We start from the raw sequence: 19,675 nt of genomic DNA, 5'->3' as shown, positions 1-19,675 counted from the left end.
CTATGTGCACAGATAAGCAGAGCTCTCACTCCCCATCAATCTCTATTTGCAGAAGCAAGAGATCAGTATGGAAAGTCACAACAGATCAAAATGAAGATCAGCTGATCGATCGGTACCCAGCCCCAACTGCTCCATCTCTCAGGGAACAGAATGGAGGAGAGGCTGGGGAAAATGTAAGACCAGGAAGTCTGCTATGAAACTGTGACTCTTAGAAGTGACAGAGAAGCTGCGTTCATGAAATCTCAATGTCTCCCTAAAGACCTGAACAGTTCCAGCAACGGCTGACATCCTAATGTCGATATCTCACTGGGACCCACACCTTGATGAAGAGTGACAGGCAGCTGACAACTGCTGAGAGAGACTCAACCTTCACTGGAGATGAGCTCTCTGATTGGTTACCCCAAACCAAGTGCACAGCCTTAAACGCAGGCATGCAAGCAACTGAGCAGACTCAGCAGGCTGTACTTATAAGTTGGTGCAGTTCTCAGAATGTGTGATGAGGATGGTCTGAGGAGAACAGGCTGTGAATCTGGGAAGCCAGGAGGCAGGGCCCTTAGACATGAGGGGTAGGAGGGAGGAGAGAAACGATGTAATTATAGTTTAACTAAATAAAAAAGGAAAAACCCAATATAAATATACCCACATGTTAATATGAATTTAATGTTTATAGGCTTTGCAGCGTTTATAACATTTTAATCCATGAGAACCATGGATTTTGAGAACTATTTTCTAAGGCTATCAGGCTAAGTGTTATTCACAGGGATGGAAACTGAAGTCTAAGCAGCTTAGATGCTTGGCCTGAGTCACTCAGTGGGAGGGTAGAAATTGGAACCTGGTCTGCCAGTGCTTTGCTCATCACTTCCCACCACACCACACTGTGCTGGGGTTCTGCAAACAATGGAAAGCCCTAAGTCCCCAAAGTGGTGCTCCATCAAAGAGGGGATCTTTAATAATGCAGCATTACCACATAGGAAAAGCAGGGTCAAGATATGGCCAGCAAAAGGCGCTGAAAATTGCAAGGACGAATTAAACATGGGAGTTGGCCCAGTAAAACTGTTTGTTACTCTCAAAAGGAACCAGCATCACGGGAGCCCAACTTTAATCAGTTCTCCTGAAGGCTGGGAGCCTGTTGGGGTGCCTTGGATCCTGCCTAACCATAAACTCCAACTCCAAGACAGAGCATGGGGCTCTAGCAGAGGCAACTCTGATGTCTGTGACAGGCGGGCTGTCTACACCCAGAAGCTCCCCGCTTCACTCTTTCTGCTGCTGTCTGTAGGTACTGGGGATTAGACCAATGGCCTTGGGCCTGCTCCAGACGGGCTCTACAATGGAGCTACAACCCAAGTTCTCTCAGATCATTTCTAAGGAACAGAAAGACGTATGAGCAAAACCAGCGCAGAAAGAAAACACAGAGTAATCAATGCTTTGATTTTCACAACTGTTTCAACATGTCATTTGCAGTTTGTACAGAAGCTCAGGAGATTTCATGAGTGCTCATAATTTCTAAATATGATTAGAATTTGGGACCAATTCATAACACGGCAGGAACATGATCTGTAATGTTAAAGCGTAATGTCAAGTGCTTCAAAATATAAACATAAAACATTCCTTGTCTCCCTTTATATGAATATGAAGGAAAGAAATGCACATATGAAAGCAAAGAATTTGAAACAAGAAAGACAACTTACTCACCCAAGTAACCAATGAGAGCGGCCCCAATTGTGCGAGCTGGGCCATTGAGATGGCCTGCGGCATTGTGAACCAGCTTCACCGGGGTGGCATTCTCATGGGAGGAAATGCCCAACTGGAGACCAGGAAAGGAAAAGAGCACAATCAGGGAAGAACGGTCTGGAGCAGTGCTACCACTCCTAGGATGAGTAAACCCTTTCTGTCTCCTGCTTACAGAATATGTAAGTGAGTCTTCTTTACAATCTTTCCTTTAATTGGGCAAGGACTTCCAAAGTATGAGATTTCATAAAAATAATTTTAAACACAGTCGTCAGAGGTAAAGATGGCAGAGATATTTGAGAGACTTCTTGAACAGACCTCCCTGTGGCTGTCCACAATTCAGTGCCTCGCAGACAGACACTGTGGATGATGCAGTTTTATCCAGAGCCAATCAGCTTCATTTGTATAAACTTTCCAAGATTACATACAAAACATGCCAACCAGGCTCTTCTGCCACAGAGCCAGAATCACAGAGAAAACCTTTTATTGCTTAATCCATATTTTGTTTTTTAAAAAAGGAAGTCTATCTGGTGGTCCAAGCTTAAAATTTCAGTGTCTAGGAGGCTAAGGCAGGAGGAATCCAGGTCAAGACGGATGTGGGCTATGCAGTGAGAACTTGCCTCAGAAAGCACAAACCAGTCAGCCTAATAACTTAAACAAACACTAGAAATTGTGTTCTTTAGGATCATAAAGTTCAACTTTTTAACATTCTGTGGCATGTGGTCACACCCAGGGAATGTGTGCGAAGAAAGTGCTCTACAGCTGAGCTACACTCAGGCTGAACTTGACACTGCCAACATAAGCACTGATACTCAGCAAGATATTCTCAGTTTCCCAATTAAGCTAAATATTTAAATATGTTTGGCCTAAATTAGGAGCAAAATGTACCAAATATAAATGGCACATTAAGGTGGCAATACGGAAAAACAAATATGCTAATTAAAATCCCAGAATAAAACTAAGAAAATGCAGCAGAAAGGTATTTGCAAATCTAATTACTGAAAGGTAGTGGAAGATGTGAATTTATATTTCAAGAGAGTCACTGCTTCCATTCCAATCAGGGAACATATTTCTCAAAAAGTCTAGGTATTTCATATTTGATTTTTAGAGATCAAATGTTTAAAAAAGAAAGAAAGAAAGCACACAGAGAACAATCACTTCAGATGCTCAGGTCTGCATCAGAAACTACACAATACAACAAAGGAAATAGTTTGGTTTGATTGAATTGTCAACTTGACACAACTTAGAGCCACCTGAAAGGAAAGCCTCCAATCTAGAACTGTCTAATCAGATTGGCCTATGGCCATGTCTGGGGGGACTGTTGTCTTACTAACTGATGCAGGTGAGGCTGGCCCACTGTGGGTGGCATCATCCCTAGGCAGGTCATCTAGAGCTGCATAAATAGCTAAGCATGAACCCAAGAGGGAGTCACATGCAGGGTTCCTCCACTTCTTGTTTGAGTTTCTGCCATGATTCAGTGAGGGACTGAAACCTAACACAAGAAATAACCCTTTTCTTGCCGTAAGCTGCTATTGGTCAAAGTGTGTGTCCCTGAGGGAATGACAACAGAAGAGGAAATGAATAACAAATGTTGAGAGAGGACCTCGTGACTGCAGTTACATCCAGCAACCCTGCCCTGCAGGGAGGAAGACCATGGCAGTCTCTTGGATGCTTTACCAAATTACCACCCAGCTAAGGACAGCATTAACTTGATGATCTTAGTTCTGAAGATCTGAGGACAAACCCGGTCCTGGAGGCCTAGGAAGGTACTGGCAGCGTTGTATTGGTTGTGGAGAACCCATTGTCTTTCCGCCTACATTTGTTGGTCCATGTGCCCTTGTTTTCATCTTTAAAGCAAGCAACATCCACTCCACTACATTGGTCTTTGCCTCTGAGGGCCCTCTGTGACTCCACTGTGCCCATCTGGACCGCCCTCCCAGTGAGAGCCGCCGTGGTGAACTAGGAGAGTATTCCACTTACCTGTTTAGCGATAGCTTTGCTGTCTAACTTGTTATAGACTTTCCGAATTCTTGCCACTGTTAGGGAGGACACGGAGAGCGCATAGAGGCCAAATGACACCTTTTCCTCTGCAACTAGCGACACAGGCGAAGGAGTGACACCTTCAGACTTTACATCCTTACCTTCAAAGGAAAGAGTGCGTCTCACCACAATGGCCAACGGTTTTCTACACACTCAGAACAAAGTGTCTATTCTTCCTGTCATTCTTGCCTGGGTGGCTTTAAAAATTTTTTAAAGTGGAAATAAAAGACAGCCAGATTTCAAAGCCATTTTGCCTTTTTAGCTTTTGTCTATTTCTGTGACTGCAGTATAGGAAAGGGGCTGCCAGTCATACAAGCTACACCGCTTGACTCTTACCCGACCTGACCATCAGGCCTAGGGATGAAAACTCCATCTAACAAACCACCAAACCACCAAACACTCCATTCTGCATGGGAAGGCGTAAGAACGCCTGGGTGTCGGCAGCTCTGCTTAGCAAGTGCTCTTGCCCACATCCCCCACGGCCCTCGGAACAGGGCTGCGTAGCAGGTGGGGAAGAACACACATTCTGGAATCCTGCTTTACTACCGGAAATCTACGTAGTAAATCTGTCTGTCTGTCGCTGCCTCAGTTCCTACACTGATGAAACGGAAGTGAAAATGGTAGGAGCTGAGCTGCTGCTTTGAGGGAAATAAATTGCATGAGGCGAAGCAGAGATCAAGGCCCTTGGGGACATTAACCCACTGAGCACAGGGTCGGCTCTCATTAGACACAAGGCTGAGTAAACAAAGTACTCAATCATCATCAAGTTAGTTAATATTTAGAACTTATCTGTCATAACTAAGGTCTCTGAGACCATGAGTGAAATCAGAACAAGAACAAGGCAGATGTGACACATCTGCGTGCCAGAAGTAAACTGTAGTCAAAAATGGATTTCAAAAAATGGATTATTAGGAGTGATAGCTTTAATCTTGAGAATTTTGTTTATTGGACCCACTTGTTCTTTTTTAAATATTTAAATATTTAAATTGCTTCATGTGATAGAAGTAAGAGAAAGAAAATAGGATTGAAATTGACCAAAATCTCTCAAGGTCCTGATGAGGAGCAAAAGGAGGGAGATCATGAGCAAGGAAGCCAGGACCGCGAGGAGTGCTTTTACCCATTGAGACGGTGGAACAGATCTAACGGGAGACCACCAAGTTCAGTCGGAATGGGACTGATGGAACAGGGGACCAAACCGGACTCTCTGAATGTGGCTGACGGTGGAGGAGGACTGAGAAACCAAGGACAATGGCAATGAACATGAACTCTACAGCATGGACGGGCTCACTGTGAGCCTTGTCAGTTTGGTTGCTCACCTTCCTGGACTTAGGGGGAGCTGGGAGGACCTTGGTCTTAACATAGTGAAGGGAACCCTGATGGCTCTTTGTCTTTGGAGAGGGGTGGAGTGGGGGTATGGGTGGAAGGGAGGGGAGGGAAGGGGGAGGAGATGGAAATCTTGAATAAAAAAATGAGAAAAAAAAAGAAATTGACCAAAATCTTCATATTTAATCCAAGAAGAAAACATGGGAAATTAGTGAGTAGATAATAAATCAGGAAAGTACAGTGTGATTGTGAAAAGGAGTACTATTTTTTTTTTCCTTTTTTCTTTTGGTTTTCCAAGACAGGGTTTCTCCATATAGCCCTGGCTGTCCTGGAACTAGCTCTTGTAGATCAGGTTGGCCTTAAACTCACAGAGATCCACCTGTCTCTGCCTCCCAAGTGCTGGGATTAAAGGCAGGCCTCACCGCTGCCTGGCTCTATATTTTGTTTTCTCTATCAATATATTTGTGATGCTGGGGATTGAATCCAAGGCCCAGACATGGCAGCAAAACACTCACAATTCTGAGCTATATCCTCAAACTGAGAAGAGCACTTTCAACAGAAGTGAATGATAAAATTAAAAAGCACTTTCGCAGACAAACACATACCTAGTCCTACACACACAGGAATCTCACTACAGAAGTTATGCCCCATACAGCGCGCAGAACTGGGGATAAGTTACTCACATGGCACACAGACAGCCTGGAAACTTCCAACATAATTTGGTCCGAGTTCATAGATAGTGGTGACACTGGAAGGAGGTAGAACTTCCTCTAAGAAGTGAGTGGGCCCCAGGCGCCAAACCAGTGAGGCAGTGTGGCGCTGCGCAGGCGGAGTGCCGATGTAGGCGTAGACTGTGCTCAGCACTGGGGGGTTTGCTGAGCCTGAGCCTCCAGGAGCGCTGTGGACATAATGCAGCTGAGGGAAGACACAAGGGTGAGACGGCATGGAACCCAGGAATAACCACTTTTACATTATATGTATCCTCATTATTCCATGACCATACTATATATTTAAAATCAAGATGAGAACCCAAAGGACAAGAGTCTATGGTCTGTAACTGAGTGCTCAATGCAGAAATTTGTCATCAGATTCTCAAAAAGTACATTATATAGAGATATGGCAACAATTAAATATAGGGATACTATCACTCACTGCCTGTGGTCTAATTATCAGATTAATGATGCTTCTCTGAAAATGCAGAGTTCACAGTTCTATGATGAAACCACTATTGATGTGAGTCTAATGAGAATTACTGATTAAAAGTATCTTAATAGTTAGAAAAATAAAATCTATAATTTGTATTGACATTCTCAGAGTTGAAAATGTTTTGTTTACTGATGAGACATCTTAATTATCAATCAACTCATTTTAAATATATATATATTATTAAATTATATTATATTATAATATATATATTAATATAATATAATATATTATATTAAATATATATTTCAGTAGGGTGTAAGAGATGAGGAACTGAGGGTCTGCCTGTAGCGGTAGCTTCTGGGACAGGTGAGGGACATTGCCACTGATTTGTTTTTCTAACATCAGCCAACCTCAGATCATGCCCAATTCTACATTATGAAAGAACAATCCCAGTGTTGTCAGCATGGAGGTAAGGAACTCTCAGTAGACGTGTACATGGACATGTGTGTGTACTGATGCCGTGTGCCTCTCAATCCTAAAAGCTGGCGACATAGTTGCGTGAATAAGGAGCAACCCCAGCAGAGAGTCTAGAAACTCACCTTAAACACCATCATACACCAAGGAATCAACGAATACTGCAATGGGAAGTTCCGGCATTTATCTCATTGGCACAGAACATCACAATAACACCTCACTACCACTGGGGAAAGAGATGATCTAGGAAGCTGATGTTTTCACACAACAGACTAATTTGCTTTTGTTATTCTCTCAAATAACATCAGTGTAACATGAACACTGTCTCACACAAGTTAAGGAATTTTAACCTTGCTGAGTTCTGTTCAAAGGAAGGACAGTTTACAGCCTGGACAGGAAATGCTTTAGATCGATTTAGTCTGAAATGGAAGTGTTTCAGACAAATTTTCCAGACTTTAGCATATCTATACAAACTTTGCTACTCAGAATATGTAAAATTCAAAATACTTTGAAACCCCTCCACCTTTTGTGAATGATACTGGCACTCAGGAAGTTTTAGATTTTGGTGTATTTTGAACTTAAGGTTTAGAAACGTTCAACTGAGACCAATATTCACCTCATTCAGGAAGGGATTCTTTACTACTCCTTCTCAGTGCTCCTGAATACTAAAGTGTGACATTCTTGATACATCCCCATCCCTTCCCACAGCATGAGCACCCAAGGGAAACCCAGGCACAGTGGCCTGCATCAGTGAGCAGCACAGGAGAGGTGGAGGAGGAAGGCTCACGGGTGCTGGTGCCGACCAACCTAGTCATCCCATGAGCTCTAGGTTTAGAGGGACCCTGTCTTAGAAACAGTGGAGAGCAACAGAGGAAGACACCCAAAGTCAACGGCTGGCCTCCACATACGCACACATGTACGCGGGCGCGCACATGCCCCATCACCTTCTCTCTGGCTGTGTTTCCGGTGCAGAATGCTTACCTTCACAGTGCTGACCAGCTGCCCGTCGATATAGAGGGCCGCGGTGCTGTTCTTCAGCATGCCTTTGCTCATCAGCAGAACCAGATGATGCCACTGTCCTTCCACTATCAGCTCTCCACATCGAAAGCGGGCACAGCACGGGAGAATCTCATAGAAGGAGGATTCTTCACTGAAATCATCAACTAAAGCAGAGCGAGAGTCAGAGCCCACACTGCCCGTATCAGAGGAAGGCATGCTGCTCATCACACAGACCCTCCGGCCCAGAATCTCCGGACAGCAGCTCTGGGGAGCGGGGCTGCATGGCTCTGTGCGGAAGGCATCGCCGGTTGTAAGCTCCTGCTTTCTGGGAGAACCTTGTCCTACAGTCTTCTTCTGCCAGCTTCCCCAACTCTACAAGTTTCTCTGCTCCTCCCACTTCTGCCTGATATGCAGCAGTAGCCACACCGTGCTAACAACAGGTTTATACATATGTAAACAATAAGATCACAGGAAAGTGAGAACTTTCTTCTTTTATCTTTTTTATTTTTGAGACTGTAATTTAATTACCACAGTACCTCCTTCTTTTTGGTTTCTCCTTCCCACCCCACCTCAGCTCCTCCCAGATCTTCCCGCTTCCTTTTCTCCTCCCACCCCCACCTCAACTCCACCCAGAGCCTTCCCATCTCCCTTTCCAGTTGTTCAGAATAAATTTTGATCAACTATAACAAAAAACAACCAAAGGGTTCATATTAATTTCATTTTAATGTTCATCTAACTGAAAATTTATGTACTGTCTTTTGTTTCGTTTGTTGTTCTTTGTGGTGTTAGGAGGCAAATCCAGAACCTGACACGTGCCAACATGTATTCTTCCCCTGAGTTATAACGCAGTCTTGCTCTTTCTCACCATTTGTAATGGGGTAGACATCAGCTGAGAGACAGGTTAGAACCACAATGAAAAGGAGGCATGAAGGCGCTAACATCGCCCATACCAACTTGGCAGCAGACAGGAAAGAACATTAAATAAGTACATTTAAAAGTAAAGTTCCAATTATACGAAAGAACTACAAACAAAATGCTGATTCCTGCTTTGGGCCTATGAAGACAGCTATTACAGTAAAGCATCAGATCTCATTTAGAATGAGAATTTCTTTAAGAGCGAAGGCACCACATATGCAAAATCCACTGAGTGATGGACAACTGGAGCAGAACGGAGAAACCACGTAGGAAGTGGAGATGGCCTCAGGAGGCCACAGTAACAGACCAGCTGCGTGAAGAACATCATAGGAAGCACAGGGCTGGCGTGTGCTTAGCACGTATGGAGCCCTGGTGTCAATCACACAAATGCGCGCGCACACACACACACACACACACACACACACACACACACACGCACACCAGCTTTGGCGAGGCGGCTCCTAGGTAAAGGCACTTACTACCGAGTCTGATAGCCTGAGTTTGATACCCAAGACTCACAGTGGCACAGCCTCCAAAGGCACACCAGAGGAAAAAATTGTGCTTCCCTTCCTTATTAATAAACAGTAAGTATTCTCCAGTACTGAAGGTGATATTACTTAAAAATTCTATGGGGCATGTGGTAGTCTGAAAGAAAATGGCCCGCAAAAGGGTGTGGCGGTACTAGGAGGTGTGGCCTTGTTGAAGTAGGTGTGGGCTTGCTGGAGGAAGTGTGTCAGGGGTGAAGGCGGGCACTGAGGTCTCATATATGCTCAAGCTATGCCCAGTGGGACAAGCTACTCCTCACTGCCTACACAAGAGGTAGAGCTCTCAGCTAAGCCTCCAGCACCATGCCTGCCTACACACTGCAATGTCCCACCGTGGTGATGATAGACTGAACTTCTGAACCACACGCTCCCTCAATTAAGCAAGAGCTGCCATGGTCATGGTGTCTCTGCACAGCAGTACAAACCCTAACAAAGACCAGGGTGGGTGTGGCGGTTCAGCTCCCACAGTGCTTGCCTGTCATGCACGAAGGTCCCTAACACTGCACAACACTGCACATGGCGGTGGGGCATGCTTGCAATCACAGCAGGAGGGGTGGAGGCAGGAGGATCAGGAATTCCAGGCCAACTGTGCTAACAGTGAGACTTCCATCTCAGAAGCAAACCAACAGTAACGGAGTCAGAGTTTCCCTTTTGGAGAGGAATGGACAGCGTGCCACAGTAAGACAGCGCAAAGCCTGGCAGTTGAGGGTTACTCAAGGCTTCGAGCTGGCTAACTAGCTATCACCAAGGCAAAAAAATAGACAGAGAGGTAGGTTTCATAAACAAATCTCAGCCAAGGTCCTGAACAGAAGAAAATTCAAGTCTTTAAATGTAGATGTCCACTATGCGTGTGAAATACAAACACCAGGCTTATAAGATGGACAGACTTTTAAAAAAGATGACTTCATGGTTCCTGGGTAACGTGGACTTAAGCAAGCAAAAAATGATGACCCCTTCTCTCCACAGGGAGAACAGATTGGACCAAAGAACATTAATTTTGAAGGAAAGATGCAAGAAAAGCTGATGACAGGGAAGTGTGAGAGAGGATGGGGAGCGGGGCGATGTGACTTAAATGGGCACCCTTAGCCCTCGCTCAGGCTCAGCCTCTAATGCTGGCCAGCTCACTTTGAAAGTGCCTTAAGTGTGGTGTACTTAGGACCAAACGACACAGCATACATGTAGAAAATTCTCAAAGAATATGTGTATGTGTGTGTATATGTGTGTGTGTATGTGTGTACGTATGACACACAAACACAAAAGTATCTTACAATTCACTGGTAAATAGGCAAAAATCCATATAACCTGTTCTACACTAGTCTAGTGAAAGCCAGATGAGGGTTAATACTTTAAATTTACAAATGAATATTAATTAAGGTAGACATTCCCCGTGTGGAATCATGAGAGCAGAAAGAGGTTGACACCAACCGTAGTTCTGGAGAAGCTCCTCCTTCGTGGAGACGATTAGGGAGCGGTCTTTCGCAGACAGAACTATGGCGAGGCACACATAATGCTGCTCAGAGGAGTTCGCTCGCCTCACAACAGTGAGGAGTCTGACGGGGTGGTTATTTGGGGGAGAACTGAAGTGTTCGATGCAAAACCAGCTGGAATAGCTTAGGCCAGAAGGAGGAGGGAAGAACCTCTCACCTGGAGTCAAAAGAGAAAAATCAGGAAAAGGCTTTGTGGCTCCCATTTGCATTCTTGTAGGTATATTAACAAACCTGCATGAGCAATACAAAAGCACAGCAACAAACAGATGATGGAACCCCCCCCCCCCCAACACACAAAGTTTTTCGGTTCTCTTCTACAGGGATAAATGGTAGAAAAGTTTGGTCACTGTTTGAATCTTGACTATACCGGCTGAAACTGATCTGTCAAACCTATGCTAGCTCACTGTAATTATGTATGAAAAAAGTTATTCCTGATAGTTATAGCACTTGTACAAATGTGTATTCACACGTGAACTGCCTTCTCATTCTCTGTATGTGTATTTAACTTCCAGTTTCTGGGGTCTAAGGTTGAAGCCTGCCATACTCTTTGGGGTTTTATGTGCACAGCATTGGTGGTATTTAAGTCTGTACGTGATACAGGCAGAGTAAACTGAGGCAGCTGTGAAGCCTGAATAAAACCCAGGCCAGGAGAGGGCACAACAGCCAGCTTCCTGATGGCATGCCTCACTGGCATGAACAAACGTGTTTTCCTCCAATAATCTCGTCAGTGGCTTGCATGTCGCCGCACCAGTAACATATGTAGGCCTTTATAACAAAGCCACATCTGCCTGAAAGACAGCACAGCATGCTTTCAGGACCACTGGTTGCTCTTCATTTTTCTTGGTCTTTTTGTCCCAGAGCGTGCAGGTGAGTCTTTGGTGCCTCTTCTTTCACTGTGGGCATGGGCTGTTTGAAAATGATTTCATCATCTTCATTGCCATCGATTTCGGTCACTTGTGATTTTCGTCTCTCCAAAAATGGTGGTGTACAAACTGGTGTGGGATCCTGGCTGTCCACCTTATTCCTCTCACGAACCATTTTGGCCATTTCCCAAAATGTCCTCTTCGTTGTTTTCCTAGGTATACCTGAAAGCCTTTCTTTTGGGGTACGCAAAACCTGGTTACCCTTGGACTCCTGAGTGCCCTGTGAAGCCCCTTTCTTTGGATTAGGTAAGACCAACGAAGGGAAAACTATAATTGATCCCCTTCTTAGCTAGCTTCTTCCGGAGGAATTTTTCCTTCTTGAACTGATATTCCATCTTCAACATTTACAAATGCCCCCGTTTCTGATTATAGTGACTCACTGCCGGAAATAATGGCTGATGAAAGGGAACGTTCCACTCTTTAAAAAGGTCCTCATGGACTTTTTCTGGTGGCATAAATTTACACGATAGAATTCTTGCACCAAAAAGGTAGTTGTCCATTGTTTCTACAACTATCTTGGCAACATCCTCAGACTCAAACTCCACAAAGCCAAACCCTCTGCTGTTTCCAGTCCGTTTACTTCTGGACAATCTGAATCTGTAATGGTGCCAAACTGGGTAAAGTAATCATAGATGTGACTTTTAGGAAATGTTGCTGGCAGGTGGCCCAGAAAGATCACTCCAGGATTAAGACTTTTTTCTTCCTTCTTTTGCTTTTGTGTGAGCCTCTGGGCTTGTGTCAAACCTTCTGAAACTGCACGTCTTCCTGCGGGTTCAGCACTAGGCTCGGCTTTGCAGGAGCCATGTTGAAAGGAGGCCTTCCCACTCCCATTTACATTCTTAAAAGAGGCAGTAACACCAGATGAACTGCTAGTGAAATACCTCCTGAGGAAGGAGTGACGCTTACCTGAACCAATGCCACTGACCACGGCCCCATCAGTAAGACCAGTTGTGACAGCATTATTGGTAGGGGCATTATGGGGAGCCAGGCTGGGCAGAAACAGGCAGCTGGTAAAGAAAACACATCCTGGTTAGAGAGCCACTCTGTTTTACACAACGTGTGTGCAAACAAGCATGCTACCATAGCTGGAGATTCGCGGGTATGAAATACATCTGGGAATACAATCTCAATCAAACACTTGAGTAATTGCATTATCACAGAAAAGATATCTCCCTGCAAAGCTTCCTCATAATTCAGCAACTGGACATAGTTGTGCACACTCTGAGGCTACTGGACTTCACAAATTTGGAGATTCACTGTAGAGTCTTTATTGCTGCTTTGGCTACTGTATCAATCTCAGGATATTTAAAGTTATCATCTGACATCACTGGTGTCACCGAGTAGTCATACAGATGACATTATCAACCATAATATCATACATAATCTGGAGGCAAGATGAAAGAGCCCAATCCGAGCTTAATATCTAAGTTTATCTATCATCTACATTTCATATTTATTACAACAGGAATTGGCTAACTGTCTGGAAGGGGACAGATAAAGCACCTCCTTTGTTCAAACAGCTTCCTTCTAGGATGACATAATTCTGCCACTCAGAGAAGATACATGAATGAGCTGGATGTGACCCAAGAAAACAATTTATCCACAATCAAACTTACAAAAACTTACTCAACCATGGACCTCAATTATTAACTCCATCATTATACCAATACAGTTAATATGACAAATAATTTTTAAAAAGTAAACATAGAAACAGCATGCTCAAACAACAATCATACAGCACATGATGTATAACAGCATACTCTAACCCAGCAGAGCATGCCCAAACAACAATCATACAGCACATGATGTATTACAGCATACTCTAACCCAGCAGTCAAGATCAAGTCTATCTGCAAAGATCTCAACGAGTCTCAAGATGACAGAGTGGGGCTCTAAGGGAGTGCGTCCGGCGAGCTTGCCGCTTCCTTACCCAAAGCCTTCAAGGGATGTGTCAAATTCAACAAATGCTGGAGTAACGGAGGAGCCATGAAGTCTGATGTCGTGAGGGGTTGTCATGGAGACGAGACACTTCACCCTGGTCAAGGGAACAGTGCTTCCTTCTGCAGACTTCACCAGACTTTTACTTATCCTGTAATGGTTATCCTCATGCAGGCTGAAAACGTTGTCAGAGCCCAGACCTTCCAGAGAGGTGACCATGCTGCCTGCAAGGCAGCGGGGAGAACAAGCGGAATTTTAAAGTAACTTTACCAGACTGAGTTATTTTCACACGCTAGAATTTTCTTTTTCGATACCAAGGATACTTGTGTTCTTGCAATGCTGTTTGTTCCCTTTCAGACTTGAAGAGCTTGTGTTCCCTTTTAAACTTACTATCAAAGACCACACACACTGCAGAACATCAGACACCGGGTACTAAAAAGAATATAAGTGCCCACAATCACCGCTAAACTCTCCCCCCACCCCCACGTAACTAACTCTCAGCTAAGGGGAGTAGTTTCTTAATTCACTGATCATTTCTCTTTTAGAAAACAAAGACCACACACACACACCACAAGCAACATAACAGAAAGAAACTGGGTAGCTCAGAGAGGAATAGCACGTTTCCTGTCTTCCCCCATCTTTTGTACCCTTAGAGCTATTGGAATAAAACCCTTTGTTTGAGGATCTCTACATGTACACAGTGCTGATAACAGTCCTGTCTTCACAGGGAACATCTCAAATGCAACAAAGGAAACATTCCCTCTGAAGATGAGCTGCACTCAATGTGCCTGATGCCGGGTCGACCATGATAGTGTGATAATGCTGTTTTAGGAAGTAACTACTATGCTCTCTACTTTAACAAAGGGAATTACAACGCAATTCTAAAGAACTGTGTAGAACACAAACCAAAGTACATAAAGGGGATGTAAATAATTAACATGAAAAACTGTAATATATTCTGCCTTCCCATGAAACCATTCTGGAACTCAAAAGATCTCAAGTTTCCATGATATGGCAGCTAATAGTGGTGGTGATCCACAGCAGGGATCAGTGGCTGAAGGCTGACGTGCTGACGTCAGAAGTCTCCCCTCAGAACTGTAGGGAACGACTGTGATGGACATTACTGCCTCTCAAGCAGCCACAGCGGACAGGGAGGATGTACCTCAGGGACAGAGCAGCTGCCTAGCACAGGGTTAATCTTTAGCACATCCAAAACAAAAGGGCATAAAACACAAACCTTTGGGAAAGGTAGTCACTCTGGCTTTCTAAGGATCGTCTCTGCATGGTGCGCTAGCATTGTCTACTCAATGGTCACTATAAGTCTGCCTTATCTGCCCTACCTCCATGGCCAGCAAAGATCCAGAAGGAACCGTAAAGTAAAACATGCACAAAACCACAGAATTAACCATGGAAGGAAATTCAAGAACCACAGTTAGCCACAGGATGGAACCCAGAATCCAGTGCAGCTGGGCTCCACTACCATTTCCCACCAGTTGTGGGTGCATGGTGTCTGAGTCTTATGACCCTGACCGACCAGTGGGCAGTGTCTGCATTCTGCTCCCTCCCAGGTCACTTTCCTCTGCTCAGAGTGACATCTCCTTGGAGGCTACTCATCACATCCACCACGGTTGCCTAGGTGACTACATCTCCCCCGTCCTCCTCATTCCTCCGTTGATTCCATCTATCTTCTCTCCTCTCATTCAAGCTACTTTGAGGATGAGTTGATTGGCTCCCATGAATGACGCACAGGACATCCCCCTCACCTCCCTCTTCTACGCCAGGAGCTAACCTGCCCGTATCCCGTACTACCCAGCACGACTCCCCCACACATCCAGAGAACCTGAACTGTTCTCTGTGCCACTGCTCAAACAGCAATGAACTCTCCTGTTTGGAAAAGTTTTCATAAATATTCCATCCCTCACATGGATTTCATTAACAAAATAAACCAAGAAAAAGAATTTCAAACTCAGCTTACTTCTCATCTCGGGCTCATAGCTCAGCGAACTTGGCTTGTGGACCCTATATTGCTTCAGCAGCTTTTTGTCCCAGGCACCACAATTCAAAGGGCTTGCCAAACGCAAAAACTCCCTAAAGAGAAAAGCAAAGTTACTCCTTGACTGAGAATATTACAGGACAACATGCCACATCGTGAGGGTGGGGCATAATGAATTATAATATATATATATATAATATAATATATATTATATATATATATATATATATGGAGTAGAGAGAATACAACATGCGATGCCAACGTCACATTGTAACCACCACAGGTCTGCATATCTACTATGCATTTCCTACACACATTGAGTGCCCCCTTCCACATATCACTGAAATGTGTTGGTAGTCCTCTCATTTACTGTGCTTCCTACATTCATAAAGTTCCCATGTTAATCATGTTAATCCTACTTCCTAAACAGTCTCTAACCTGCTCCTTTCTCTCCAGTCTTGTATATCACAGACTAACTACCCTGCTTTTGTATTCTAGAAGCAGTCTTCATTACCTCCTGTGATTCCCACCTCATCCTAATACAATCTACTCATTAGTGTCTTTCAAAATTCAAACCTACAGACTGTCCCTGCCTTGCTCGAGGCTTCAGTGGCTGTTCCTTCCAGGTAGGGTTAGCCCCAGCTCTCCAAAAGGCTGGCACACTTTCACTTTGCTGCACCTACTTTCTCCCACCCACAAATCGACGGAGGTCTTCATTTAACAGAAGTGCTGTGCTGCTTACTGGACCACTGTGTCATTGCGAAGTGGAGTCCCCTGGGATTTAATCTGGTTACTTTCTGTATTCTATTCTAAATTGTCATCCTTTAGAAAGCCAGCTCTATGCCACCCTCCCTAAAATTTTGTGTAGGTTGTCCTATAATAGATTCTATAACACTGCTATTACAGAATTTACTATAAAATATTTTAATTTCCTGCTTATGTGAATATATTCCTTTACTAGGTTGTATATTTTTTTCAGATAAAGGTCCTTCTGGTATCTGGTCACCAATGTTTTCCTTATATCTCAAATAAAGTAAGGGTTCAAATAACAGCATGTAATAGTTATAAAATAGGCTAACATCTTGTTCTTATTTTAAGGACCAGAAAGAGTACAGAAGTTGCAAAGGGCTAGGAGATGCAATCCATTGAGCATGTCCTCCTGGATGTGGTGCATCCATACAGTGCACCATCCAGGAATCACACACAAACATACATTCCTTCAGAGCCTTTTCATCTAAGAGGCCAAGCCACCTGATACAACACTGGTTAACATGTTTATGTCAAGTATTTTTCTTCACAATAAGTTTGCAATGTGCTTTAAAAATCACAAGAAAATTTTAACCATGTTTTTGAAAAGCTTTTCAAGTTTCAACATGAGACAAGAATAATTACAGAGCAGTATAGTCTCAGAACAACAAACTATAAATATGTTTGTAAAAGAAGGAACGAAGTAATGTATTACTAGATCTCTCTGGCTATATGACTTCAAAGAAAACAGGTGTTTTAAAAATGATCTATTTATATTAATTTATGTGTATGCTATTTTCCCTCTGTGTATTGCTGTGCACCACGTGTGTGCTTGGTGCCCACAGAGGCCAGAAGAGGGTTTCGAACCTGGAGCTACAGAAGGTTTCTAAGTCCCCATGTGTGTTTGGGGAACCAACCAATGTCCTCAACTGCTGAGCCATCTCACCAGCCTCAGAAAAAAGTTTAAAAACTCACCAAATTTCATTTTTAAAACACAGCATTTTCCTCTTGAATTAAAACATACATTCTTCTTGATCTAGGGATATACCTCAGTAGTAGAGTACTTGTCCAGCATGCATGAGGCCTTGGGTTGATCCTCAGCACTACCTCCCCCCCCCACACACACAGTGCACATGCACATATACACACATGCATATACAAACACATATATATATAATTCTGAGGGATTCATAAACTGTAGTATGCTCACACCATATTATTTATCAACAAACAGGAAGGAACTAATTAATGATATACATTAAAAACTTGCACATATCTCAGGAGCACTGTAAATAAAAATTATCAATCTATAAATGTCACATATAGTTTGTGTGCAAGCAGAGCATTCTCAAGGTGACAAAATTATGGAGCTAGAGTACAGAGCAGTGATATACACAGTTTGGAGATGGTGGGAGACCAGAGAGTGTGACACAGGGCACACAACCCCTTTAGTTATTTTTGGAGACAAGGTGCCACTATGGTGGGCCAGTCTGCCCTTAACTCACGATCCTCTCACCCCAGCTCATAGGCGCTAGGAATGGAGGCGTGCCGCTTCTAAAGAGTTGGTCCGTTTTGTAGTTTGTCTATATTTAGCTCAATTAAGTTCATGAAAGAAAACTTTTTATTTTTTGTGGTACTGGGAATTGGACCTAAGAGTTCATGCGTGCTAGGCAGACTCGCTACATCCTCAGACTTCATTCACTTTTCCCTGTGAGATCATGGCACTAAATTCCCCAGGCTGTCACCCACAGTCAGGCCCCACCCTCCACATCCTGTTCCAGCTTCCTGAGTACTTGAGAAGGCAGGCGTTCACCACAGGGTCAGAACAGATCATAAAACCCTCGCCTCAAATGTGAAGACTCTCCAAACTGCCTTTTACTAACACATAAATATGAAAAAGAATTTACTAACCTCAGCACCATGGGCTCCAAGGCCTGGGAGGCTAAGCGTTCAAACATGCGCTGGAGGGGTGGATGCAGCGAGTGGTCCTCATCAGCCAGCGCAGCACTGCACCTCTGCAGTAGCCGTGCATGAAGACCAGCTTCACACATGACCTGCTGGTTCCTCTCCGTGTGTACCAGCGATTGTAAAATATTGGCCACAGCAAGTTGAAGGTCCAAAGCGTGCTTAAGTTAACAGAGAGAGGCATGTCACCGGGGCATCCTTAGTGACATGGGTGGCGGTCTCTACAACTAGCGCCATTGCAGCAGCAAGTTTTATTTCCTTGAAAACATGCTCACATAAATTAAGACACTGGCTCAAGCAATAAATATAGCAGCTTAAGAATGAGGTCAGGTGGAAATCTCATTTTGATTCGCTTCACTTGTGCTTGACTGAACTGTCTTCTCCCTGAACATCACAATCACACCAAACAGTTCTGTTTCCATAGAAACAGGTGTAAAGTCTCCTTTTCTTCTCTGTAAGGCAGGGTATCGCTATGTAGCTAGGAACTTAATATGCAGACCAGGCTGGCCGAGGACTGGCTGGCCTTTGCCTTTCCAGTGCTGGGATTAAAGCTGTGTGCCTGCGTATCTGGGACATGAAATCTTTTCCATGGTGGTAGACAATTAGCTTAATGCAAGTTTGTCATTCATGTTTTTGACACTTTGGGACTTAGAAGCCACACAACACTTTAGAAAAAAACCATCCCCCCAAGTGTAAATAACCCAAACTTTTGAGTGCTCACGACAGAAGAGATAAACAGGCTCATTGTGGACCTGTAGGAAGTTTTTCTTCTGTATTGCCTCTTAGCCATTGCCACCACTGAGCAGGATTTACAAGGGGGAAACAGTGAGACTCTCACATCAGAGGCAACCAGCTGGTTCTACTGGTAACAAATTAACTACATTCAAAAACAAACTGCTCTCTGGAAAGCACTGCCAGAATGGGTTTCCTGCTGCTGTGATGGGCCAGGACAGTCCATGCTCTACTTGGTCCTTATTTCTCAGGTAAAAACCACACTTCTCTTTCGTTCACTAAACCTGGAGAGAACTATTCAACCCAGCTTACCTCTGGCTGAGTCACTGAGCCCACAGAGGCTAGGAGGTCCAGCATGGCCAGCATGGCTCCAGGGTGGATGATGACAGCGTCAGAACTCGGGAGAGGTGAACTTGTCATGTCAAGCTTCAGGTCAGCGACACCTTTTGCAGGATACACAGGAGGAGTGGAGACGCAATGAAACGCATGCCTACAAAGAAGGAAGGCCTGTTGAGACCTCACACAAAGCCAGTCAGAGTTCGCTTTCCTCATTGCCTGCTATTTTAAGTCATTGATTCGTAAAAAGGCTTGCAGTTCAGGGAGTTACAAAAACCTGATGAGTGAGACACTTAAGACAAATCCAATGTACTGTCACCACACTGAGCTTCTGAAGACAACTTACCAGTTCTTGGCTCATGTGGCCTGTACTGTCTACTCTTT

The 19,675-nt window shown here is 44.0% G+C and overlaps 1 protein-coding gene and 1 pseudogene across 8 annotated transcripts in view; both read right to left on the bottom strand.

Moving 5' to 3' along the window:
• Wdfy3 (WD repeat and FYVE domain containing 3) overlaps window positions 1–19,675 on the bottom strand; it is a 231,511-nt gene that overhangs the window by 80,010 nt on the left and 131,826 nt on the right. For all 8 annotated transcript variants that reach the window (XM_038344793.1, XM_038344848.1, XM_038344802.1 and 5 more), the window contains 10 exons: window positions 19,268–19,445; window positions 18,170–18,384; window positions 15,494–15,606; window positions 13,511–13,742; window positions 12,487–12,587; window positions 10,596–10,814; window positions 7,693–7,874; window positions 5,775–6,006; window positions 3,709–3,869; window positions 1,693–1,804 (listed from right to left, as the gene is read on the bottom strand). In XM_038344793.1, the coding sequence (XP_038200721.1) occupies window positions 1,693–1,804; window positions 3,709–3,869; window positions 5,775–6,006; window positions 7,693–7,874; window positions 10,596–10,814; window positions 12,487–12,587; window positions 13,511–13,742; window positions 15,494–15,606; window positions 18,170–18,384; window positions 19,268–19,445 (1,745 nt within the window). The remainder of the gene's footprint in view (window positions 1–1,692; window positions 1,805–3,708; window positions 3,870–5,774; window positions 6,007–7,692; window positions 7,875–10,595; window positions 10,815–12,486; window positions 12,588–13,510; window positions 13,743–15,493; window positions 15,607–18,169; window positions 18,385–19,267; window positions 19,446–19,675) is intronic.
• Window positions 11,469–12,384, bottom strand: LOC119808955 (annotated as a pseudogene).

This window comes from Arvicola amphibius, chromosome 1, assembly GCF_903992535.2.
Source record: "Arvicola amphibius chromosome 1, mArvAmp1.2, whole genome shotgun sequence".
NCBI classification, from domain to species: Eukaryota; Metazoa; Chordata; class Mammalia; order Rodentia; family Cricetidae; genus Arvicola; species Arvicola amphibius.
The sequence above is the reverse complement of the archived record's forward strand: the minus strand, read 5'-3'. Positions and strand labels throughout refer to the sequence as shown.